The sequence below is a fragment of the Saccopteryx leptura genome, chromosome 4 (genome assembly GCF_036850995.1).
Source record: "Saccopteryx leptura isolate mSacLep1 chromosome 4, mSacLep1_pri_phased_curated, whole genome shotgun sequence".
NCBI lineage: Eukaryota > Metazoa > Chordata > Mammalia > Chiroptera > Emballonuridae > Saccopteryx > Saccopteryx leptura.
The window spans coordinates 118,975,278-119,002,486 of record NC_089506.1 but is presented as its reverse complement, the minus strand read 5'-3'; the positions used below and the strand labels follow the sequence as shown (position 1 = coordinate 119,002,486).

General features: G+C 44.2%; 1 protein-coding gene across 1 annotated transcript in view; it reads right to left on the bottom strand.

Annotated features, from left to right (window-relative positions):
* CECR2 (CECR2 histone acetyl-lysine reader) overlaps positions 1-27,209 on the bottom strand; it is a 177,658-nt gene that overhangs the window by 61,611 nt on the left and 88,838 nt on the right. Inside the window, exon 2 of the mRNA XM_066381125.1 lies at positions 3,619-3,713. Within this exon, the coding sequence (XP_066237222.1) occupies positions 3,619-3,713 (95 nt within the window). The remainder of the gene's footprint in view (positions 1-3,618; positions 3,714-27,209) is intronic.

Sequence of the window (27,209 nt, the reverse complement as noted above, 5' to 3'; positions counted from 1 at the left end):
TTAATCTTACACAAAATCAGTTAATCAAGACTAACTCCTCCTAGCAGCCAACTGCTGGATATGTCTGTCCATGTCATCTTCAGCTCACTCAGTTCTCCCTATTCCTCTTTATAATACTCATCTCCTTCACACCACTCTCATGTACAAGATTGAGAAAGGGCCACCTCAGCTGCAAACCCAGCAAACAAGCTATACCAGACCTCCTACTCCCAGCTAGAGACATTAAAACCCCAAACCCCACCTGCTCAAGGACCAGTCGCTCTTAATACCCCCCCTCCTTTCATCTGCCCCCGGTACTGTCCCAGTAGGTCACTTCCCCCCTTTTTTTTTTTTTAATTTTTTGACAGAGACAGAGAGAGAGTCAGAGAGGACAGACAGGGATAAACAGGAAGAAAAAGAGATGAGAAGCATCAATTCTTCGTTGCGGCACCTTAGTTGTTCACTGATTGCTTTCTCACATGTGCCTTGACTGGGTGACTACAGCAGAGCGAGTGACTCCTTGCTTAAGCCCGTGACCTTGTGCTCAAGCTGGTGAGCCCATGCTCAAGCTGATAACCTCGGAGTTTCAAACTTGGGTCCTCTGTGACCCAGTCTGATGCTTTATCAACTGCACTACTGCCTGGTCAGGTGGTCCCCTCCTTTCTAAACTCTGCAACATCACAATAACTATTCAATTTCCTAAAGACCATCAGAAGCACTGTTTCTCCAGAAGCAAATGGATTATTTTCTAACCCCGTTCAACTCACAGGACTCCCTACTCTTACAGCTTCACAACACAAATGCTCCTATCCTACCAGTCAACTCGGAAATTCCATATTCACTACTTTCTCCTCGACAAGATTACAACGCTCAATCCTCTACTTCAGGGGTCAGGAACCTATGGCTCGCGAGCCAGATGTGGCTCTTTTGATGGCTGCATCTGGCTGGCAGACAAATCTTTAATAAAAAAAATAATAACGTTAAAAATATAAAACATTCTCATGTATTACAATCCATTCATTTCCTGCCGCTCATGTTCATGGTTGCGGGTGGCTGGAGCCAATCACAGCTGTCCTCCGGGACACCACCAAATTTTTATTGGATAATGTGTAACGTACATTGGTCGTTGTATGGCTCTCACGGAATTCCATTTTAAAATATGTGGCTTTCATGGCTCTCTCAGCCAAAAAGGTTCCCAACCCCTGCTCTTCTCATATCTCTCCCCCTTATTGGAGCTGCTCTTTCCTCCACCCTGACTATCTGGAGCTCAGAAATAGAAGGACGAGAATGACCCTTTGTCCATCTATTTTCTCTTCACCTCTCAGCCTGTTTCACCTGGTCAGGGGCTCTCTGCATGTGTGAGACAAACACCTATATGTGCCTCCCAACGAACTGGACTGGAACGAATTGGACTGGAACCTGTACCCTGGTCCATCTCACCCCTAACAGCAACATAGTTTCACACAGCGAGCCTCTTCCCATCCCTAGCCCTCTTCTAATCAAGCAGAGGAACAAACGAGCAATACAGATCTTCAAAACTCCCTGGAGGAAATTTGGTCCCAGTCTCCTGAGCTTTTTCTCTAACTTCCTCCAGGACCACCTAAAGCCTTCAGTAACCAGACTGTCCACGAGCGCCTGTTACTTCAAGCCATCCACCAGAAAGTCCCTACTTCGCCACTGCAGCCCGAGGCCAACCGTCCCTTCCCATGACTCACTGCCCCTAGTCAGCAGGAAGCAGTTACAAAAAAATTATCATCGCCCCTTAACCATGAAACAAAAGGCTGGAATGACAGGATTGCAGGCAGGGGCCACAACCCCCTTCTCTCTTAGTAGAGGAAGGGACATTAAAAACTGAACGTTCCAGATCACCTCCCCCAGACATCTGATTGACTCACCCTGGTGTAGAAGGTCCCCTAGCTTACTTATGCTTAATCCCTCCCACCCCATAACAACTACCAGCCCCCACCCTCAAATCTCCTACTTAACCCTACTTATTGGAGAACCGGTTGCTGACTTCTGCCTTAGAGGAGTCAGCCCGGCAGATGACCCCTAACAAACTTTCTTGCCTGGACTCGGTGTCCTCCTTCGGTCAACCTTACAATATACTAGATGTAAGCATACAACCTAACCAATGTTATTTAGTTTTGTACTGGAAGATCCAGTCTACATGCTAAAAGCATGTAGAGCAGCAGGCAGCTGCGAGACCCCCGATAAGAAGCAGGCAATACAGCATGAAGCATGCAAGAGCACAAACACGAGAGTGCAATGACAATCCTAGAAAATCAAGAGCATCAACTTGAAACCACTCCGGGTAATAAACTGGGCAGGTTCAAGATCTATGCAGAATATATTCTGTATTTAAAAGTACCTATAGTATGAATGTGATTCTACTCTTAATTATCTGTTGACTGAGGGACTACATGTCCAGAAATTCAAACTAAGGAGATATTTCACTAGGTGTGCAAACTTTTATGTCCGTGTTTCAAGAGTTAAAAGCTACACAAAAATGTCCATCCACCAAATTGAACTTTTTAAACAATCACATTTAAAGAAAAGGTGGTTATAAGAAAACAAATTATTATGAAAGAAAAATGCAAGATGTGAAAATGTGAGATTGTACATACAGAATGACACAACTGTGCTTAAAAACCACACGAGCCCCAAGCCACAGCCCAGAGTGAGAACAGGAGCACACACACTGAAGACCTCGCGATCAAGTCTGAGCAATGATGTGGATGAGTCCCCTTTATTTCCTCTGTGTGGTGTTCTGGGGGGAAGGCACTAGAGTAACAGGGAGGCAAGGAGCAGTAGCCCCTTAGAGCACAGTTGTCCAACCTGAAACAAAGACGTTTCACCAAGTAACCACAAGTTATGGCACATCAGTATTGGGCCTACTTTCCTGGCTCTGGCAGACACAGTAGTGGATTTAACAGAACAGAAGTATTTCAGATACCACCTTAACTGTCTGAGAGACATAAACCTCAGCACCTCAAAGCCCTGTATGGACTGAAGGGCTGAGACACCCACTATGTCCCAGCTTTTTGAGAGTGGCCCTATAATTCTGTTCTGTGTCCAAATATAGTAGCAAGAAAAACGTATTTATCAAGTTAGGGTCAAAAGTAGGGATGAAGCTGTATCAGGAAGATCCTCTGCTTGTGTACATGGGTGAAGTTGTGCTTCGAATCCTATGTATCTCACATGTACTAGGGAATTGTGTGCTCAGCAGGTGTGAGCGTCGGAAGCCTGGGCACTCCAGGGCAGAAACTGCACTACTGTTCCTGAGAACACCCGAAGACACTCCAGAGGCAGAATCACAGGGAAACCCAGTTTTAATGTTAGGCAACATCACTGTGCATAAGACAGAAAGAAAGGCACAGTTGAAGAAAACTTCTACACCTGAACATTAGCTGGTGGAACCAAGAGTCAGACATAGAGATCTTTGAGTGTGAAGTCAAGGATTGTAATAAAATATAAAGTCAGCTGTAGAAAGAACCCAGCACAGAGCTCAGGAGTACATCTGTAAGTACTCAGCCTACACCGTTATGGAGCACTGCTTTGTACGAGACATGATACAGCATGGTGACAGGCTGATGGGCTCACTCTCTCTGCAAGAAATCTGGTAAGATCAGAATCACTCACGTGATGTCCCTTCGTTGATAGCAGCCCTGAAGCAAGCAGGCGATGAGGTCACTGATAAACTCAACATCATCTCTGTGAAGAGCAGCTTCTAACTCCTGAGAAGGAGAGAGACAAAGTGAGAGACCAAACAAAGAGACCTCTTAAAACCCACCTGCCCCACCCTCATGGGACGGAAGGGTCAGTACAGCAGAAGTGCTTGTTGCGGTCAGCGCTGCCCACCCTCCTAGTGACCGCTGGATGAGCACAAGAGGTCATCTTTCTGGTTTCCCATGGCTTCCCCTCTCACCATGCTCCTCTCCTTTTATCTGCATACTGAAACAAATACACTCTTGATAAATCAGTGTCAGCATAATCATCAGAGTTTAACCTATACAAGCACGGCGCACTGCTTTCTATTTGAATGGGAAGAGTTAAGGAGCAAGTTGTAATTAGTTATAATTTTTCTTCAGTGACTTAACAATTTCAACAGGTAAACCATCGGTAATAGCCTTCAAGAACGAAACACTGTAATTCTGAAAAAAGCTCAGTTGTAAGCAATTTGGCAGTTTTTATTTCGAGCACACTGTATCTCCATGACTGATGAGGTTGCTAGAACTGAGATGAATCTAGCACCACCTTCAGAGAATGAAGTAATTTCTGTGTTGACGGTCTAATCCTAGGTGAGCTGTACCTGCTTTCCTGGGGGGTTCAGGTAGAAAGAGCCACAGCTCATTCCGGCACAGTCCTGTAAACAACAAGAATTAGCTTGCCGGGGCTCGGGGCTATGGGGTGAAAAGTGGCAGTGGGAAATGGGGGAGATACTATTTCTTTTCTCAGTCTCCCACACAACTAGCATTTTCCGAGGTGATGGAGTGTGTCCTGTCAGCAGCTCCTGGGATGCACAGTTCTTTCTCGCAGGGTCCACTGCGCTATGGCTGGCCAGCTCACAGCCAGACCTTTATTCAGATCCATACACCAAGACTGTTCAAGGAGCTCCTTAGTGGTTATAAAAGCATGAGGTGGGTGTGAGATGCCGTTTCTGACCTTCAGCCCGATTTCACGGCAGTGGGCACTGCAGAGGATGGTTTGCTTTCGCTATAAAACAGTACATTTCTTTTGACGATTTTAATTGTTCCTTTATAACTATTTTTTAGAAACTGTTTGTAAACACTCTAAAAACGAAACAGGACAAAACTGTTAAGCATACTAATAGACACAAATGAAACACAAACTATCTCGAGGTAGCTAATGGAAGGAAGCACCCTACACTGCCTTCCAGAAAGCCCAGGCGAACAGAATGCAAAGGACAAGGCTCACGCTTGAAAACATTTTGGTAGCCTTAAACACAAATTTGGGATGAACACATCTGGAGTGATGATTCTTCTTCTATTAACTTAATTCCTTTGGACAGAGTTCTTATCTACACTGTAATGATTGTCCAGAAAAACAAGAAACACTACCAACCAGAGATAACGATCTGAAGTATAATTAGTGAGGATTCATTCATTCAGCAAACATTTCCTGGGCACCACCCTGTGTGTAAGATAATACAGTAGTTCCTAAGTTACATTGTCCTTCCTTTGTACAAAGTATAGTAATTAGCACTGTTAGGTACAGAGTGGAAAAGAGAGGATTATTTCTGGTTGTGGGAAGCCTGAGACATACCATGAAGAAGGTGGGTGGCACACAAGGGGCAAACACTGGGCTTTGACAATGGGGAGGCAGGGTATCACCAAGTGCAGAACAACGAACGTGAGCAAAGCACCAGAGCTATTAGGTTCATTTAGCTATTCTCTAGATCAGGTGAGGGGAGTAATGGAAGCTGTGATGGATAGCCAACCCTACGCCGAGTTAATGAGTCCAGCCTTTCTTCGGAAGACAATGGATGGAAACCCACAGCAGTTAGGAGAGGCGCATGAGGTGGACCTCGCTGCTGTGTGTGGAAGACAAACCCATGCGCAGGGTGTGTGTGTGGAGGGGCACATCAGCCCAGGAGAAAGAGTCTGAAGGACGTACTAAATGAGAAAGAGCAGGACAGAGGACAAACAGGAATTCAAGATCTGACCGAGTAAAGGAGAGGCCAAGGGAAGGTGTGGATGACTCGTATGTTAAGCCTGGTCACTTGTCAAGCACAAGTCTCAAGGGAACTGCAGCTGTGATAGCAGCTAGAAGTGAAGCGAAGGCTGCACGTCACCTTACCTGACAGGTGAGCCAGGATGACTGGCAGTGAGAGCTAGAAGGTAAATCACAGCTCCTCTTATTTCAATTCCCCCAATTTAAAGATAAAGGAACGAGGTCTAGGAAGGTTAGACTGACTTCTCCAATGTTCCACGCCAGGTGGAACAGGATCACCAGCTCGGTGTTCCTCCCCGGGCTCATGCTCTCTTCCAGAAAAGCCTGGTGGCTGTATCAGCTCCACAACTAAGTCATCCTCTTTTCTCCATGTCCTCACAGTGCCAGTCTCCTGATACAGAGAGGACCGCATCCCTTCTCCCAAGCCACACTGTGGTCCTTCACACAAGAACTGGTGATGCCAGACTCTTCCCAGCAAGCCCCTCTCCACTGTCCCTCAGCACCGTGCATGCCCTCATGGCCAGTGCTGTCTGTTCTCTCCCCATCACTGTGGATCAAGAACACAATGGGACTCCTGATGTATCAGTCAGCACAGACTGCAGAACTGTTTCTCTTGGTGTTTGTAAGTGTTGGGCAGATAAAATATATTATGCTCACTTTGTTAAAAATGGCGTTGCCCACGTGGAAGCCCGTCGCCCAGGTAATATTAGTTGCTCTTCTTGCTTGGGATGGGCGTGATTATATTAATGTGTATTGGACGAGGGCTTTCGTGCCAAAAGGTTTTAAAAGGAGAGATCACGTTGTTCCAGGGAAGAGTGATTACGTTCTAGAAAGAGCCCATGGGAGGAGAGCAGAAAAAGGCCAGTGGAGGGGAGGAGAAGCAGCCAAGATGGCGGAGTGCTGAAGGAGAAGCCAGTTTGTGCCGAGGGAAGGAGATGGGAAACAGAGGTGAATAAGGCTGGTGAGCTAGAAACCTTTGATTCTAGGAAATTCGGATGAGTCAGTGGCTTTGGGAGCCCTGAATGGAAAGGGAAGTGTTTTCCTACTGTGTGTATTTCTTGCCCGGGTGCAAGCTAGGATTAAAGTTAATGGCCCACCAGTTCTTGGCTCTGTTGTTTCATTACCGTCTGTCCGAATCAAATGCGAACCTGCATGGGCCAGGCAGCTGTGATGGTAGCTGTGGCTACTAGCCATACAGTAAGGAACAGAAGTACCAACATAAATGATAAGAAAGGCCACGTTTAAAAAGATAGAAACTTGAACGGCTTTCCCTCGGAGGGACAGCGAGAACCTCACGACAAGTGAGTGTGGAGGTGTACCAGCATTCCTAGACCCACATGTGGGTCACTTTTATTCTTTAGCAAATGAATTCAAACATTAATTCTACAAACAATCACACTATACAGCAAAATGCAAAATCCTTATTACTTATTTAGCTGAGATTTCCTTAAATTTCCTTAAAGTCAACCTTATAGGAACAAGTTCAAACTATACTAATTCCATTTCCATCTCCTGCCTGCCACCCCACAGGCATTCTCTTCCAGCTTCGGTGGAAATGTGACAAGGGCGTTCCCCTGCCTATCAGTACTGCCTTCCCCAGGGCAAGTTCTAGTCATCCAGTTTCTACCTATATATAATACAGTCCTCTGGGGAAGTAAAAACAGAATGTTGCAGCAAGTACCAATGAATGTTCTTCCTTTCTGTTCCTTAAAAATAGCATCTTAGGCCCTGGTCAGATAGCTTGGTTACAGCATTGTCTCAAAACACAAAGGTTGCCAGTTTGATCCCTGGTCAGGGTGCATACAGAATCAGATATTTCTGTCTCTTTCACTCTTCCTTCCTCGCTCTAAAATAAATTCAAACAAATCAACAAACAAAAAATCACCTTAGTGTTATTTTCATTCACCTCCTCTTCCATAAGTTGCCATGGGAACCAGACACTGCTGTTTCCTTCTCTGGGACCCTACCTATAACATTAGCACAGCAGTTAGCACACAGTAGGTAGTCAAATAAATGAACCTAACATGCACACACACACCCACATACCCTACTACATGCCTGACAACAGAGATACAAAAATGAATAAGAAAGTCCCAGCATGCTTCTAGGCAGATGGCAAGGAGGAAAAGAGGGAATGAGGAAGGGCTAAAACTCAAGCCAAATGGGACAGGTGTTATTTATTTATTTTTACTGTGTCCACCATCTCCCCAGCAACTAGAATATGCCTGATGCAGAGTAGATGTTCAGATATTTTCTCAACTTAATAGCAAAGAATTATGAGCAATGTAATAAATGCTGCATTAAATATACTAAGTGATATGGGAAAAAACAGAGAAACTGAGGACAGTGGAATAAAACTTTGCCAAGGAGTAAGATTTTCAGGGTACCATGATGGGGAGACTTACCAGGCAGATGCACTGTTAAGGAGGAGTGTATGAAAGTTTCACAGCTTGTATATGGATTATCTCGCTTTCCCAAAAGTGGAGATGGTGATTAAAGGATGGGAGACAGGCCAGGCCTACTCCTTGAGAATCTTCTCTGAAAACCACGCTAAAAAGGGCAATGCAGTCTGAAGGCAGAGAGTTTATGATGAGGCATCTGTCTCAGAAACCAGCTCTGAGAACAGTATGCAGCAGGATTGGGCAGGCACTACCAGTGGAGACCGTGGGCAGCCTCAGAACCACCTGGAAGCACAGCCCAGCAGGCCCCAGAAACCAGAACCCGCATTTACCCAGAGCCCCGCCACTCACTCACACACACAATGAGGGAGGTGCTTCTCTAGAAGGTAAAGAACTTGTAGGGAATCAAGCAGCACTGGAGGGAACAGAGAGGGAGAGGACTCGAGAACACATGGGAGGGGAACACATGCTGGCTCAATGACTGGCAGACAGACTTAAATATAATTAACAACAGAAATGAAATAATGCCAGACCTCAGTTGCTTTAAAATCTGAGAACTCTCAAAAGCCTGCTTTATTTATGACATAAGGACTGTGAATTAAATCCTAACATTGTAACCCCAAACATACTGAATAGCTAAAGCCAGTCCTAGCCAGTTGGCTCAGTGGCGTACAGATGTCCTGGGTTCAATTCCTAGTGAGGCACACAAGAGAAGCAACCATCTGCTTCTTTTCCTTCCCCTCTCCCTCTCTTTCTCCCCCAGCCAGTGGCTCGACTGATTTGAGCATCCGGGGGCGCTGAGAATAGCTCAGCTGATTCGAGCATCAGCCTCAGATGGGGTTGCTCGGTGGATCCTGGTTGGGGCACATGTCAAGAGTCTGTTTCACTATCCTCCCCTCCTCTCACTAAAAAAAAGAAAAAAAAAAACCCAGCAAAAGCTAAAGTCCATTGTTTATCAAAAAACACTAGCATTAATTATGACTATAATCAAATCATGCAGTTAGTCTGGCATCTCTGTTGGTGGAATATACAGCTCCTGCCTCCAGATCTGAAAGCTGCTGCAGTGTACTGAGAAATTAAATGTAATCTTGAGGTACAGGAAACCACTAAACAATCTAAACATAAGGTCAGCTGTCACTGCTGAGAAGAGTAGATCATTTGCTCCTTACAGAAGAATGTCATTTCTACCAATAAATCTATTTTAAACCCAGGAAGAATGTGAGGACACATCCCACAAAATTTCTGATCAAAGTATCCTCCAAACAGTATCAAAGGTCAATGTTTTTTTTTAATTATTGTTGCCAAATAGTCATCAAGTAGGATTATAGACAACTGGAATCTGAAGCAAGACCTTCAATGACAAAATAAAAACTAAGACCTACAAAGGTTTAAGAGTAACACGGCTAAAGATAAATGTCCTAAATTCACATTTTACTTACATGCAAATTACAAATTTTCAATTTGAAAATACTAACATTTTGTTAACCTGTGGGAGGCTGCAGAAATCAAAATTAGTAAACTTGCCTGACCTGCAGTGGCACAGTGGATAGAGCGTCAACCACTGACTCTGTGGACCCCGGTTCAAAACCACAAGGTCATTGGCTTGAGAGCAGGCTCAACAGCTTGAGTGTGGGGTCACCGGATTGAGCATGGAATCATCGACATGATTCCATGGTTGCTGGCTTAACTGGAGCCCTCCGGTGAAGACATGGATGAGAAGCAATCAAAATGAACAATTAAAAGTGATGCAACTATGAGCTGATGCTTCTAATCTCTCTCCCTTTCTGTCTCTCTTTCTCTCTCTCACTTAAAAATAAAATTAGTACACCAAATCTCTAGATTCTTTCAAAGTCTTAAGAATTCTCTTATTTTAAAATGTATGCCTTATAGTTGAATTAATTTGTAGCAAATCTCTATTAAGTCTAAAGTAACTTTTTTACTCTGCATCCAGATTTTTACCAGCTCCCATGGGTGGATGGGACAATTGGATGGGAGAGAAGCATGGATGCTGATGGTCTAGTTAGGTCTAGATGCTACTTTCACAGATGATGATACTACTCATAAGTGAACAAATACGGTGATGCATCTATAGACAATGAAGAATTGTGTTATGAACCAAGAATTATGACTAATAAATCTGTGCATCTGACGTTTAAAAAAAGGAAAACAAGTTGTTGTACAGCATATTCTGCCTGCCTTAGTACCAGTTTAACTGTTGATTCAACCATCATATCAGCAGAAACTGGGAACTAACATCACCATCTTAATTTGAAAAAACAAAAACAGAAACAAAACTGTAAGTGATCCGTCCAAAACTATTACCAATGATTTGTCCAGCTGTGCTGAGCAGCTAAGAGAGACCGGCACAGACAGCTCTCCCAGGAACTGGGGCCTGCTTCCCAGCACGGCTGTGACAGTGCTGCAGAAGAGGGAAGGCGTGTTACAGTGGCCAGGACATCAAGGGTATGGGACAAGCTCCTCCAAGGAGACCTGAGCAGGTCTGAAATGTCTCCCAAGTGAAACAAGCACTGAGAGGAACTTTGTGTCATTTATAGATATACGCCTACCATTTTACTAATGGAATACAGAAACTCACAAATCAGTAAGAAAAGGTGTCTCAAAATAGGAAATGGCTTTAAAAAGTGTATTTCTATAATACTGTACTATGCTTCATGCTTCATAAATTAGGAGCTACCTAGCTGACTCACTAAAAAATAAGCTGGCCAAGCTAACTTGTAAGGTGTCAAAATTATCAGTAAACTTTCCCCCTTCAGCTTAGCAAAACTAAAATGCAGAATCAATAAAAATGAGCAGGAAGACTGTGAAGACTGGGTGATGAGACCCTGGAGGGCACAGATTTTCCGTCTCTGTAGTAACTTTTAACCCCAGTAGTATGGATTGAACGGATAACCAAGGCATTAACAGGGACCTCAGTTTCCACCACCCTCAGGTGAAACACAGATGCAGGACGTTATAGAGAGATGGCAAAGAAGACATAGGAAAGCAATTTTAATCCTGCTGAACAGAAGAACTAGTTTATCACTTAAACGTCTCCACTTTAATGAGTACAGAAATCAGATTTGCAAGATGAAAAGGTTTTGAAGCTCTGTTTCTTCCTTTTTTAGCGAGTTAGAGAGACAGAGAAGCATCAGTTCACAGTTGCAGCACTTAGTTGTTCACTGATCGCTTCTTATATGTGACTTGACCAGGGTCTCAAGCTGGGTCAGTAATCAGTTGCTCAAGTCAATGACCTTCGGCTCAAAACAGCGACCTTTGGGCTCAAGACAGCGAGCGATCCTGCACACAAGCTGGTGCTCCCACTCGAGCAGGTGACCTCAGGGTTTTGAACCTGGGTCCTCAGCATCCCAGGTTGATGCTCTATCCATTGTGCTACCACCTGGTCAGGCAGGAGATCTGTTTCTAACAAATCAATACACAGTAAGTGCTGGTGAGGGTGTGGAGAAAAGGGAACCCTCCTGCACTGCTGGTGGGAATGCGGACTGGTACAGCCACTGTGGAAATCAGTATGGAGATTCCTCAAAAAATTAAAAATGGAACTGCCTTTTGACCCTGTTATCCCACCAATAGGAATATATCCTAAGAATACCAAATCACTGATTCAAAAGAAGATATACACCCCCATGGTTATTGCAAGATCTGGAAACAGCCCAAGTGACCACCAGGGGTTGAGTGGATTAAAAAGCTGTGGTATATTTACACAAAAGAATACTATGGGGCAGTGAAAAAGAAGGAAATCTTACCTTTTGCGACGGCATGGATGAACCTGGAGATTATTATGCTAAGTGAAATAAGCAACGCAGAGAAAGACAAATATCATGTGATCTTATACATGTAATCCAAGGAACAAAGTGAACTGAGGAAAATAGAGGCAGAGGTGGGGTCACAGGGAGCAGAGGGACAGCTGTCGGGGGAAGGGGAATGAGGGGAAGAAATCAGAGAAGGTGAAGGGATTAGTGAAATTATATATACATAACACAGAGATACAGGTAACAGAATAGCAAATCCCAGAGGAAAAGGGGAGGGAGTTGGGGGGGACAAAGGGGGTATAAATAGGGACATGGGGGTGGGGAGTGAGGGTGTTATATTCATTGGGACACTTGAATCCATGTTAATACAATAAACTAAAATTAATATAAATAAATGGTTAAGATGGTACTGTTTATTTTGTGTGTGTGTTTTACAGTAATTTAGGGGGAAAAAAACACCTTACATTAAAAGTATCTCCTTCCAAGAATGGCCATAATAATTCAATGAGGCAACACTTTGTAAAAGCTAGCAGAGACTGGCACATAGTAAATGCTCTATAACACATTAATATTACAATATTTCATCTTCTTCACAGTGATAGTGTGTGGAGAGAAAAAAACTACTAAAGAGAAAGTGATTTCTTAAAATTTGGACATTTCTAAACAATAGAAGCTCCTATTCTTTGGATACATGACCTACTGTGTTCATGAGCCAATAAAACCCCCAAAGAACTACAGTGTGTCCGTAAAATCATGGTGCACTTTTGACCCGTCACAGGAAAGCAACAAAAGGTGATAGAAATGTGAAATCTGCACCAAATGAAAGGAAAACTCTCCCAGTTTCATACCTATTCAGTGCAGTTCGATGTGGGCTCACGCACAGATTTTTTTGTTGTTGTTGTTGTTGTTTTATTTATTTATTTTTTACAGAGACAGAGAGTCAGAGAGAGGGACAGACAGGGACAGACAAGAACGGAGAGAGATGAGAAGCATCAATCATTAGTTTTTCATTGCGCGTTGCAACACCTTAGTTGTTCATTGATTGCTTTCTCATATGTGCCTTGACCGCGGGCTTTCAGCGGGCTTTCAGCAGACTGAGTAACCCCTGGCTGGAACCAGCGACCTTGGGTTCAAGCTGGTGGGCTTTTTGCTCAAACCAGATGAGCCCACGCTCAAGCTGGCGACCTCTGGGTCTCGAACCTGGGTCCTCTGCATCCCAGTTCGATGCTCTATCTACTGCGCCACCGCCTGGTCAGGCACGCACAGATTTTTTAGGGCTCCTTAGGTAGCTATCCTGTATAGCCTCTACAGACTCATCACTGACTGATGGCCTATTAGAACGGGGTTTCTCCACCAAACTGCCGATTTCCTTCAACTGCTTATCCCACTGAGTAATGTTATTCCTATGTGGTGGTGCTTCGTTATAAACACGCCGATATCATGTTGCACTTTGGTCACGGATCCGAATTTAGCGAGCCACAGAACACACTGAACTTTCCTCTGTACCGTCCACATCTCGACTGGCATGGCCATGGGCTGCTCCGCTGTATACACGGTGTTACATCATCATCTGCACATACGCACATGCTGCCACATCATCCTACAGAAACTGGGAGGGTTTTCCTTTTACTTGGTGCAGATTTCACAATTTCTATCGATTTTTGTTGCTTTCCTGTGACTGGTCAAAAGTGCACCATGACTTTACAGACACACTGTATTTGGAAACCCAGGTTATTCAAAGGCTTACTACACATGTCTTCGATCCAGAGCTTAAATCTCAGACTAAGGCAATGAGGAACACCCTTCTAAACCACCCTCCTCACCTTTCCCCTTTATTTTCTCCCCTCTCTCTTTGTATTTCCTTTTCACTGTGAGCACTGAAACCTGAACTTTGCCAAGAAACTTTGGGAAGGGAGGGGTGCAGTAAAAAAAATCAGCAAATCAGTACTGAGAAGGGGACCCTTCCTACCAGGCTCTGCAGCTTTAGCAAGTAGCAGGAGCGAAGGACAAGACTGCCCTCTGCAGCTGTGTAGCAGCTCATTAGGGACAAGTCTGTGTAACATCAGTCCTCCTCCTTCAAGAACAAGGGACAAGAACTCAGGTGGCGCAGTGGATAGAACATCAGACTGGGATGCAGAGGACCCTGAGGTCGCCAGCTTGAGCGCAGGCTCATCTGGTTTGAGCAAAAGCTCACCAGCTTGGACCCAAGGTCACTGGCTTGAGGAAGGGGTTACTTGGTCTGCTGAAGGCCCACGGTCAAGGCACATATGAGAAAGCAATCAATGACAATCAATGAACAACTAAGGAATTGCAATGCGCAACGAAAAACTAATGATTGATGCTTCTCATCTCTCTGTTCCTGTCTGTCTGTCCCTGTCTATCCCTCTCTCTGACTCTCTGTCTCTGTAAAAAAAAAAAAAAAAAAAAAAAGAACTCAGGGCCCAGCAAGGGGACAACCCCAAACTCGGACAGGTAATGGGAGGGAGGATGGGGCCTTCAGCATATAGCTTGAAAAAACATTCACCTTTTTCACTTTAAAAATTCCCACCTGCCTAATAAACAGCGGTGATTTCCAGACTGGAGACAGTCAATATATCCCTATATTATATTAGACAGAATATCCTTAAATCTTGTTAATAGACCACCTACTAACACCTTTCCTTAAATGATATTACAGGTACTTCTTATGGTTTGATACACTTCTAGCTCCTGCAGAAATTTTCTTTATCTTTTGCTAAAGACAGAGATTCTTTTCTTCTACTTCCAAGGTAGGATAAAAATCACAGATTTATAGTACTGCCGTTCAGGCACAATAATTCCTTTGAGTTAATTTAAGAAGGAAAAAGAGGTCTAATGAAAGTCATATGTTGTATTTGATTTTAGGTTACAAATCTTAATTTACACAATAACCAAGTACCACGCAGAGAGTGTCTAAGTCCAAGTGGGGCCTCTGCCCCGGGACCCGGAACCTCACATACACAGAGGAGATGCAAAGCAAGTCTCCTGAAGGGCCAGCCCAGTTGCAGGCTTATAGCACAGAAGAAACAGCACACTGGCCTCCAGAAGGCACCCCTGAACGTAGCAGCTGATGCTTTCTACCTTGGTATACATTAATTTAATCCCAAAGGCCTGCCCTTTGCCAGCTGAGATTGCAGAGTGCAAATCAGACCTCATGGGGACAAGGGTGAGAGGCTCCCTAAGGCCAGTGGGTGTGCAGGGCGGCTCTACTGTAGCCGCACCGCTTGCCTCACCCTGGACCCACGAGGCCGTGGGGTCACTGATCATGCTGGGTACAAACAGAGAGAATGTAAGAATCACCCCTCCCCTCCACTATGACTACAACCTTAAAACACCAGGTTAACTGTACTAAGGACATCAACAAATGTGTAATCTAGAAGAAGGTGATTTTCTGAAAAGGTGTACATTCCCAAAACTTGTCCAGAACAAAAGGCTCAGAAGCTTCATGGGTCTTCCCCACGAAATGCCCACACCATGTAACCATTCCTGAGCACTGAAGGAGCTGGAGAGCTCGCAAACGCTGTCTGAGGCCAGTCCTGGACAAGCCCGGCCCCGCAGAGAAGCAACCTGGAGAAGCAGGTTCTCAGTGGACCATGCACAGACTCAGGTAACTGGTCGTGTGCTCTAGACACCATCGTCTAGACCAGGGCTTTCCAATTAGGTGAGTGCTCCTCAGGCTCCAGTGTGGCCAGAACAGAGGAAGTCACAGGTAAACGGCACAGCTTCCTAGAGTGTCAATTTTACTTTGACCTTTGTCCTTGTTGTTTAGAAAGATGTCTGTAACTTAAACATCTGCATTGAGTTTTCAAAATAAAAGAGGAGATTTCATCAGACTACTTATGTGTGGAGCTCCTTCAGACCATCTCTGGAGACCTCAGATGTTATGCAGTCTTTCCTCTCTGCTGTTAGGAGCTCAGCCCTGGGTTAGCTGGAGATTATTTGAGGTACTGGGGAGCCAGTATAGGACAGGAAATGCTTCTGAGCAGACGAGAAAGAATCATCAAACGTGGAAGGTAAATCCAGACATAGTTTCGAGAGAGAGACGGGAGGGTGAGAAGATCCCTGATGTAGGCCAATGAGAGTGACAAGAGAAATGGAGAGGATAAAGTGAAAGAAGAGAATTCCAGAACCAGAATCAGCAAGATTTTGCAACTAATGATATGTGTTGAAAAAAGCACAAGGAAACTTTAGATAGGTTTAAGGCCCTGGAATTAAGGTCTTACAAGTTTAAAGTGCAAAGTAACACTGTGAGGTCCCAAATCCTGGTGTTCTTATCCAACTATGTACTGGTCTTTATGAGAATGACAAAAATATACACACACAGACAATTTCATATAAAACTTTGATGTGTGTGAAGGGCTGGGCAATGGTATTCTCCTGACTGAACAATCAGTTCACCAAAGAGAATGAGAATCCTAGGCTCAACACAAAATGCAGAAAGGGGTACAGGAGAAAAGGAACAGTAATTTCAATGTCATGTGACGACTGGCACGGCAGAAGCTGCTGCTGAGGGGACTGGTAGGGCTGAGCGGTGGGCAGGACTGGGCCAGCACACAGCGAGGCTCAGTACAGTGCAGGTTACCTTGAAGAAAGAAAGGTTACAAGTGAAAATGCCCAAACCCCTGATACTGCCAGTGCCTCCACGGAGGAACCACATTCACAGAGAAAATGAAAAATATTAGCCACTGGGAATAACCAGTCTAACAGATAAATGTGTGATTAGCGATTTTCAGAAATGCCAGAAATTCAAACAAGAGAAGAAATCTGGAAAGGCAGGACAAACCAGTAATGAATGACCAAGGTGTGATTATGAGTAGGAACAGTGTCACTCATTAAAACAAACAAACAAACAAACAAACAAACATGTCATAACCAGAAAGGGTTACCTGTGTGGGACCTGTAAGGGGAAAGCTGTCCCAGGATAAAGAACCTGGAGACATTTGCACAGCTCTATCCCGAGGGAGAAATGGTGTGGTGCTGTGCGGCAGCAATATTTAACCAGCCTGGGAGAAATCATCCCCTTAGGACTAATGCAGTCACCTGATTCTCAGCTTCTTGATGAGTAAATGGGTCTTGGTATTAGGAAGGTGGTTTGTGTGGATCAAAGACCATAAAATGTTGTCTATCCCATTCTCAAGAAATAAAATGTCATTCTGAGACTCTGGGCCAAATGACATCATTGAGTTTTTGAAGCTACAAAGCTGAGGACTCCGCATTGTTCGCGTGAAGGCACTCAATGGAGCAAGATAGAGACTGACTAGGAATGGGGAGCACAGACAGGTGAGGTGCCTCCAAGGGCAATGGCAGACAGCCCTGGTGCTGCTGGGCTAGGCAGACTGCTCAGCAGATTCTCTCACAAAACAGTCATCTTCAACATAAATAATTTTATTACAAGACACTATCACTCAATTGTTTTAAGATAACAGTAATCAGGGAAGAGACAATAGCCTGAAACAACTTCAATCAATGCCAGTTTTAGATTCTTACAATCTATTTCACAAGGAGAAAATAAAACACTTTACAATGATTTAGCAAATGCTCTGGGATGTATATCAATTATAAGTACTGACTGACATTACAAAAATCACCGTAAATAGAAATGTATTTGTTTATGGTGAATACACTCATAGATCAACAGTGAAACCCACTATCCTAATCAATGAACAAGTACAGTGGTACCGTACCTTGAGATACAAATTTAATTCGTTCTGTAACCAAGCTCATCAGTCAACTCGTATTATCAAACTGCTGATAGTGGACCCGTGCGCCAGCGCTCCAACTAGCGGCAGCTTCCAGAATCACAACTTGTATCTCGGAATTTCGCTCGGATCTCGAACAAAAATACAGACGGAGTCGCAGCTCATATCTTAAAAAAAGTATGATGGTCTGTTCGTATCTCAAGGCATACACATGAGTTTAATTTGTTGCATGGCCGAGCTCATGACCCAATTTGCCCATGTGTCAAATCGAATTTCCCTATTTAAATTAATGGGAACGCAATTAATCTGTTCCGGTCCCAAAAAGCCACACGAATTTTTTTGTTTTATATGCTTTTAAATAAGGAAATGTACTTTACAAATAACAAATACATATCTATATGTAATAAGACAGAATGTAAAGAAACTGGTTTATGAAATGTTATTTACCTTCAAGGTCAAGCCAAGATGCTGGTGGAGGGGGAGGAGACTGGAGGAGGAGGTTATCATTTTGTGTGCTATTGTTTAATATAACTTACTCTTTACACACTTAATGCTATATTTAATTGCAAAACTGACCTTACACACTATGCATAATATTGTATGTACATTTTATCAATTTACTTGCTGCACACTTAACACTACATTTATAGCAAACCGAACATTCGGCAGGCTATCTAGTGCAGGGTGGTGGAAGCTCAGATCATGATTCAAATATCCTGTGAGTGACTGCTCATCTCTCAAATTGCTCATGATTTAAAGTACTTGTGTGTCAAGGTACCACTGTACCAGTGAACACAGCATGGAAATTACACACAAACACTTAAGACAGTAGTGAGGCTGAAGTGCTCTAGAAAACTGTACTTGAGTTATTCAAAAGTGTAGGGATGACAGAGAAATTATTGTTAGAAATAAGAATAGAAGCAATTTCTAAATTTAAAAATTTAAATGTTTATGTAAAATCCCCAAGATAAATTTTCCAATAGAAATCTATTTCAGCTCTGTCACGAGAAATTTATACATACTGCGATAACTCAATAATCCCCCCAAATTTTCCTGGACCATCTCAGTGGGAAGATGGGGTATCATCCGAATTTAAGCTTATGTGGTAACTTACACTTGTTATCACTACCAGGACTTTTGTAGCAGTAGCAACATGTAAAAGTTTTCACTAACTCACGCCCTTTCCACTTCACCAAAGAAATCCACCCCATACAAGTTGGAAAGGGGAAAGGCATGAAGAGCAACAGTTTACAATGAACCCATTTCTCCTAAAATGCAGCCTAACTTGGTTCACTGGATTCCTTATTGTTGGGCAGATATAATATATTATGCTCACTTTGTTAAAGATGGAGCTGCCCACGTGAAAGCCCGTTACCCAGGTGATATTAATGTGTGTTGGGGGCGGGCTGTGGGCAGGCAGGATCCTTGTAGCCTGAGGCTTGGTTTTAGGACTAAGCCTTTCCCACTCTTTTTGATGTGGGGTGGTGCAATCCCATCATGCCTCAGATAAGTGACTTTGAATTAGAGACTTCCCTACTTTGTATATTGGATTAAAGGTTTTGATTTCTGCACTATAAAGTGGGGTAGACCAGGAACTTACTCTCTCGGTTCCTGAGATTAGCATTAGAGGAGAGCAGAGGAAGGCCACGTGGAGAAGGCCAGGAGAAGCAGCCAAGATGGTGGAGTGCTGAGAAGCCAGTTTGTGCAGAGTTTGTGCAGGGAGAAGGAAGGAGATGGGGAACAGAGGTGAATAAGTCTGGTGAACTAGAAACCTTTGATTCTAGGAAACTCGGATAAGTCAGTAGCTTTGTGAGCGCTGAATGAGTGGGTTTTGGAGCCCAGTGTGTGTTTTTACTTGCCCGCCGGGTGCAAGCTAGAATTAAAGATAATGGCCCACCAGTTTGTGGCTCTGTTGTTTCATTACCATCTGTCCAAATCCAATGAGAACCTGCCTGGGTCAGGTGGCTGTGATGGTGGCCGCGGCTACTGGCTTTACACTTATTCAGCTTCCAAACAGAAGAATCACTAGCTCCTCCCTGCTCTTTTGCCCTCCCCCATCCAATATCTTGTTTATTACCCCAGCTTTTTTTTTTTTTTTTAAACTACAGAGACAGTCAGAGAGGGGGATAGACAGGGACAGACAGACAGGAACGGAGAGAGATGAGAAGCATCAATCATCAGTTTTTCGTTGCGACACCTTAGTTGTTCATTGATTGCTTTCTCATATGTGCCTTGACCACGGGTCTTCAGCAGTTAAAGTAACCCTTTGCTTGAGCCAGCGACCTCGGGGTCTCGAACCTGGGACCTCGGCATCCCAGTCCGACGCTTTATCCACTGCACCACCACCTGGTCAGGCTACCCCAGCTTTTAATACATGTCCTTCTGGCTCACCAGGCCCCAGTCTAGAAGGTGCCTCTGTAACCTCAAGGTCTCTCCTCCTGGTCTGTTCTCCCCATCATCCTCCCTCCTCTCTCACAGAAAAACTGGCACTGTTTTATTTTAATCAAGTGGACTAGTAAAACAGATAATCTGGTATTTTCCAATCAGGTTTTTAGCAACATCTGTAGTGGGAAATATCCATATCACAGCAGAAAGGAGTTGGAAGTTAACAAAATAAAACCTGATGAAGATCCTTAACTGTTAGGTAAAGGACTCTGGACTTGAGTAAGGAATCTGACGCAGACAACTTGGAGGATGAAGGCATAATAATGGGCAGAAGGTAAGAAGGTAATGAACAGGAAAAAACAAGACCAAGAAATAAAGTTGCCAGAGACAAATGTCAGAAAAATATTACACATACACTTTGTAAAATACTGCAATACTCTGATGACACCAGAACATTAAAAAACTGTTGAAGAGCACTGGTTCATACATCCACATAAGACTTTTATTCCTCAAAAGTGTAATGAGCATAAAATAAATGTCGGCAGTAACAAAAATGAACTGAAATTGGCCATGGTCAAAGGAACCTCAGAGATAACATACCTGTCAAACCTCTACTCTCCAAGAAGTGCAGCGAAGTTATCAGCTACAATAATAGCCATCTTTCTGATAACTGAAATTTAAAAAATTATGTGTATTCCTTTTAAAAGGCCATGCTAGTCAAGAAATGTCATCAGTTGGCCTATAGCAATGAAACCCCTAATTACTTGCCTCAAACTGATGAAACAGTTGTCCACTTACAGTGAAACTGCTCACTGAAAATGACTGAACCCGAGGGAGAGTAAAAATTTTGTGCAAAATATTATTGCCAATATGATGCAAGCATATTTCATTCCCAGCATTCTACTGTAACCATGTGCAACCTAACACCCGGTCTCAGCCCTCCTGCTGGCCCTAAGGGCAGCATCTACATTAGGTGATTGCCTTGTTAAAGCCCCTCTGCTCCTGGCTTCAGAGCACTCACTCACCTCACTGGTGCTACTTTTCACTCTTTGCTGGTTTCTCGTCTCTTCTAATTCTCAATGTTAGAGAATACCTCTGGGCTCAGCTGCTGAACTTCCTCTATTCACTATCCCTTTGGGGTCTAAACCCACTGCCCTAATGAGTTAATAACTCTATCATTTATCCCTGCATATTTCTCAGAATTCCCAAGCCAGCTTACCAAACCGAATACGTCACCACTGCGTGTCAAGCAGGGCTAACACACTTCACAGGACCAAAGCAGAACTCTGGTTTCCCTCCTTCCATTTGCTTCCACCCAGCTGCTCCCAACCTCAACAAATGCCATCCTCTCCCAGTGCTCTGACAGAACACTGGTTCTCGACTCTGCTCTTTCCATCTAATTTCACACCCACCCCAGTAACAAATCTTTTTTTTAAAATTTTTATTTATTTATTTTTTAACAGAGACAGAGAGTGAGTCAGAGAGAGGGATAGACAGGGACAGACAGACAGGAACGGAGAGAGATGAGAAGCATCATTAGTTTTTCATTGCGTGTTGCAACACCTTAGTTTTTCATTGATTGCTTTCTCATATGTGCCTTGACCGCGGGCCTTCAGCAGACTGAGTAACCCCTTGCTGGAGCCAGCAACCTTGGGTTCAAGCTAGTGGGCTTTTCCTCAAACCAGATGAGCCCACGCTCAAGCTGGAGACCTCGGGGTCTCGAACCTGGGTCCTCCGCATCCCAGTCCGACGCTCTATCCACTGTGCCACCACCTGGTCAGGCCCCAGTAACAAATCTTGATTCCACCATCAAACCAGATACAGAAATGAACATCTCTTCTCAGTACCCTCTCCACTACCCACTGTTTAAGCACAAACTATTTCAATGCCTCCTAACTAAACTCCCTGCTTCTATCTTTGTATGTCCATAGTAACAGCCAGAGGACCTTAAAAACCTTTGTCAAAGCTTCTTTCAGAATAAAATCCAAAGTTTTTATGATGGCCTTTCAGACTTTTCCTTGCACAGCCGCCTGCTGACAATCCATCACTTCTACTACTCTCATCCTTGCTCACCCGGTCGTGCCAGCCTGCATCTCAGAACAGCCTCAGCGTGCTCTGCACCTGCTCTGCCTGCTTCAAGAGCCCTTGCCTCTGCTAATTTCTGCAGAGCTGTCCCTCACTTCCTGGGCATATCATCATTCTCTAGTCTATCTCTTGTGTTTATTTTTCTAATTAGCTTACCACCTATTTATTATATCCTCTTATTTTCTTTCTTTCACAGTTACTTTAGAAACCCCTTTAAGGAGCTGTCTGTGGCTCTTTCCCCCAAACTGTATCTGCCTGCAATATTTAGTACATATTTTTGAAAGACGTTGGGCAGCATCCATAAGCCAAGATTCTAAATTTAAGACTATAAAAGAAGTCCTAAATTCTACTCATTATATGAGATAATAATTAAAAATACTAAAGTTGAGACGCATTACTGTAAAAATAAAGCATCTGGGACATTTTATACATACTCTTAAATTAACAATTACCTAGATGTGCAAAAACTATTTTCTTCAAAAATTAAATCTGAAAATATCCACTAACATAGAAAATATAGGTTGTGACCTGAGGGAAAATTAAGTTCACCTAAGAATTTAAGACATACTAGAAAAGCCCAGATTTGGGTCTCAGTACGTTGAAGGGTGCTGGGTAAGAGCTCCATTTCAGGTGTTTTTAGTCACGCAGTTCTTTCACCTCCATTGCCACTGCTCTAACAGGGACAGGTTCTGCTAATCCACTCTTCTCTTCTGGACTTGCAACTGGTCTCTCACTTCCAACACAGACTAATCTAACCTGCTGTCATCTTAAATGTACTCAAACTTGGCCCTGGCTAGTTGGCTCAGTGGTACAATGTCAGCCCGACCTGGTGTGTGGAAGTCCTGGGTTTGATTCCGGGTCAGGGCACACAGGAGAAGTAACTATCTGCTTCTCTACCCCTCCCCTAGCCCCACCCTCTCTTTCTTCCTCTCCTGCAGCCATGGCTCGAATGGTTCAAGCGCATCAGCCCCGGGTGCTGAAGATGGCTTCATGGAGCATCCACCACTAAAAATAGCTTGGTTGTGAGCATGGCCTCAGATAGGCAGAACACTGGCCCCAGAGAAGGGTTGCTGGGGTGGATCCTGGTCAAAAAGTATGCAGGAGTCTGTTTCCCCTCCTCTCAGTTGGAAAAGAAGGGGAAAAAATGTACTCAAAGTCAGTTACTATCATTCACTTGTTTAGAAACCTCTGCACACTCCCCACAATTCACCAAAGTGAGCATGCACTCAAACCCCTAGGCTCACCATTCAAAGCCCTTCTGAAATGAACTCCCCTTTTCGATATTCTCTCCCATTAAGACAGAGACTTCATGAAGAACCAATTGTACTTTCCAAAAATAACAGGTACTCCTGTGGTTGGAAATGCCTCCCTTCGTTCCTTTCCTGCTGCCCAATCCATCACAGGGACAGCCAGGGCAAGAAGCTGGACGGAGAGGGGTTTCCTGCCTGTTCTGGTACACGGAGCCTTGCTGTGAAAAACGCTGGCCTGAGACCCTCGCGGATTTCTGCTAACTGAAGACTGCTAACTGCTTAGACCTGGACAAATTGAACTATTGATAATGAAAGGTCCCAAGCTCTTATATTCAGGAATTTTAAGAGAAAGGTTGAGTCCCTCAAATGATGGTTAGAATGAGAGCTGTCACCCAAAACAGGAAGTATGGACGGGATGAGAACACAGGGAGCATGATCTATTTATTTTTTTGCCTGAGGCACACATCAGCTTTAAGTGCTTGAAAACAAAAAGAGGCTTAAAAAATTCTTTCTCAAAAGACAGAATATTTAAGAGAACACAATTTTCTAAAAATTCACCATTTGGGGGGGAATCAAACATAAGTCAGTAAGTTGTCTGGCAAAATCAGTTCCTATAGAGGAAAAGAATAAACTTTAAATCAACAAAAACAAGAGGCTTTCCTTATCCAGGACTAACTAAGTAGGGCTCTCTGCATAAACACAAATTTCTGCTTCTGCAGGTAAATAGCAGGTACTGGAACCAGCAGGGGTAACCAATCAGAATAATGGGTGTTTCTTTTGTGTTGGGAACTGGGGAAGCAACAAGGAGTATAACTTCCCCAAACAGGTCCCCAGGATGTGGCCATAGCCCAATTAAGACAAAACCAAACCTGCCAACCATATCCTGTTAGATTCCGTGGAGAGAAAAGACCGCTAACAGAGACCCAGGAGTGATGAAATCCCAGGTAGGAATATAAAGTATATGGTGCAAATGTGAGAGGCCCCCTCATGAAGTTTGGATTTGTGGAAGAGAAACATGGGGTAGAAAGTACAAAATTTAGCAAAGCAGACAGTGTTTAAGACAGGAATTCAATTATCAGGCCAATAAGATATTAAGAGTGATGGGTATATAACTGGAGAGATTCTCCATAAAATCTAAGCCTGTCTGTCCAGACTTGTGAACTTGAAGCTTTAAACTCAGATGAAAGGAGCAAGAGAAGTGACTGGGCAAGAAACTGAACCCCAAAATGAAGACGCCGGAGCAACTGGGGAACACATGAATCACACATTAGCAACCTTCACTCCCTCTCTGGGCTCCAAAATGAGGGAAGAGATATTGAGAGGGGAGAAACCCGAAGAATACAGAAGGGGCCTGGCTCAGCCTGTTAAAGATTATCCACATCTTTAACAGGAGATCTCTAACTGATCTCCTGGAGACACTTAAAATACATGAGAAACAAGATCTGTAAATAGATAGGGCCAGGGGTCCAGAAACCCCTCCCCCCTATTGCCCCACCAAAACTCCCCTGCCCCACCCTGAGCCACAGGTGCACGTAGGACCTCAGACAGAGGAATCACACACCCCTTGCATGGGCCCTGTAAAAAGTATATAACAGTGGTAGTCAACCTGGTCCCTACCGCCCACAAGTGGGTGTTCCAGCTTTCATGGTGGACGGTAGCAGAGCAACCAAAGTATAAATAAAAAGATAGATTTAACTATAGTTAAGTTGTTTTATAAAGATTTATTCTGCCAAACTTAGCGAAAATCCGACATAAAGCTTGGTAAGTAATTATTATTATATGCTTTAACTTGCTGTAACTCTGCTTTATAAATTTTATAAAGTAAAGTTACTTCCCTACTTTATAAATCACCATTACTGTGGAACCGGTGGGCGGTTAGAAAATTTTACTACTAACAGAGATACAAAAGTGGGCGGTAGGTATAAAAAGGTTGACTACCCCTGGTATATAAGATGTAAATATCTAACTTCGAGGAGTTCGTGCTTTGGTGCTACTAGACCCACATGCTCCGCCACTACAAACAAATTCTTCTTCCTCCATTAAGTTGTCTGGGCGGCTATTAGTCTCCGTTTGTGTGCCATTTCTTGCTACAGATTTTGGTGCATTGGCCAGGAAGTGTTGAGGAAGGATGCCCATGTTTGGCAGACTTTGGGTACTCCACTGGGGAGCACACACCCCCCCCCCCAGCTGCCCTGTGCTGAGTGCACACTAGGGATTTCCCCATGATGGAAGGGGAAACCCCATCAGCTGGTCCCAGCAAGGATCAGCAATAGAAGAACGAGAAAACAAGAGCATGTCAGAGCCATGGAAAGGAAAACCAGGCAAAGGTAGCTAGCGGAGGTCCTGCCCTTCTGGGAAGAAGGAAGACCTCACTACCCTCCAGAGAGTGACTGATCGCCCTCCACAGGTTAGGAGTGATGACTCATCACCCTCCACGGACTGTAGAAGACTGTGTGAGTGAAGAGTGAACAAGATGGACACCGGGGAGGAGTTCCAACTTCTTCCCACAGGGCCAAAGCAAGTACTGAGTCCCCAACCGCAGTTCTGTAGAGCACCTTGTATGGCTAAGAGAAATGCATGCTGACGGTTTATATCAGTCTGCCGTAAGTCAAGAGGGTCTCCTATCTTCACAAGGGGAGCGGCTGGTGAAGGACTAAGTGAGTGTTATCCCCTTCAAGTTTCCCTTACCCTCTCCCAATTTCTTCTTGTGGCATGACTGGTGTTTGTCATGGGAGGCATGGGAAGTTCAACGGGAAAACCTACTCCCCTGGTCATGATGATCAAGAACTTGAAGAAAGGGTTCTCGGGATTATAGAGTTACGTCCTTATGTGAACTAGTTACAAGGTCCTTGTGTGAACTAGAATGACCTGTTTTTGGGGTGGGGTGCCAGCAGAAGGAAACTTGGACAGATCTGTTGTGCAGAAGGTGTAGTTGATAGTCACTAGAGATCCAGGACACCCAGACCAGTTTCCCTACATAGACACCTGTAGGTGTCTTGCACCCTCCCCCTTGGCTTAGAGGTCAGCCTTCCACTGTGTTAGTAACAAAGGCAGGGAAGCGTTCCACCAATCCTGGGGAGCCGCTTCCGCTGCTGGTGCCAGAAATTTTAACCCATAGTAAGCCAGAAGCAGAAACTTTGGCGGCTCCACCATGCAAACCACAAGGCTTTACCCTTCCATACCTGGCTCCCTGTCCACCACCGAGACTGTGACTGATTCAGGCCCGTAATCACCAGACCTATCAAGTCCCAGCATAAGCTCGCCTGAGCCAGAGTGCCTCCCACTGCCCTGCCAGAACCAGGTCCAGGCTCTCCTCACCTAGCTGGGAGGCTGCGCTCTAAGACAGTGCCTGGAGTGCAGATGCCTCTGAGAGAAGTGAGGAACACGGTGATGAATGAACAGGGGCTCATGGTAGAACAGTAGGTGATGGTGTATCAACCTCCCACCACCACTGACCTCCTCGTTAGAAGCACCACGCTCCCTCTTATACAAAAAAGTCTCAGGCCTTAATAGATCTCATGTAATCCATATTCCAGACCCATAATCCTATGTGAAGCACCACACTCCCTCTTATACAAAAAAGTCTCAGGCCTTAATAGATCTCATGTAATCCATATTCCAAACCCATAATCCTATGTGGGTGGATTGCCATCAATTGCTCCTCTCTCTGTTCAACATGGAGGAAAGACGCCGAATAATACAGACAGCAACTAAATGGCTAGAGGAAAATACCCCTGAGGAACACCCGAGTCCCCAGGAATATGTGAGGGTCCAGATGCCAGGAGAGGATCCTAAGTGGGACCTGAATGTAGAAGAAGGTCTGAGACAGCTCAAGAGATACAGAGAGGCCCTTCTCCAAGGCCTCTGGAAGGGAAGCCAGAAGGTCACTAATATCAACAAAGTGACACAAGAGGCTTTGCAAAGGAAGGACGAAAA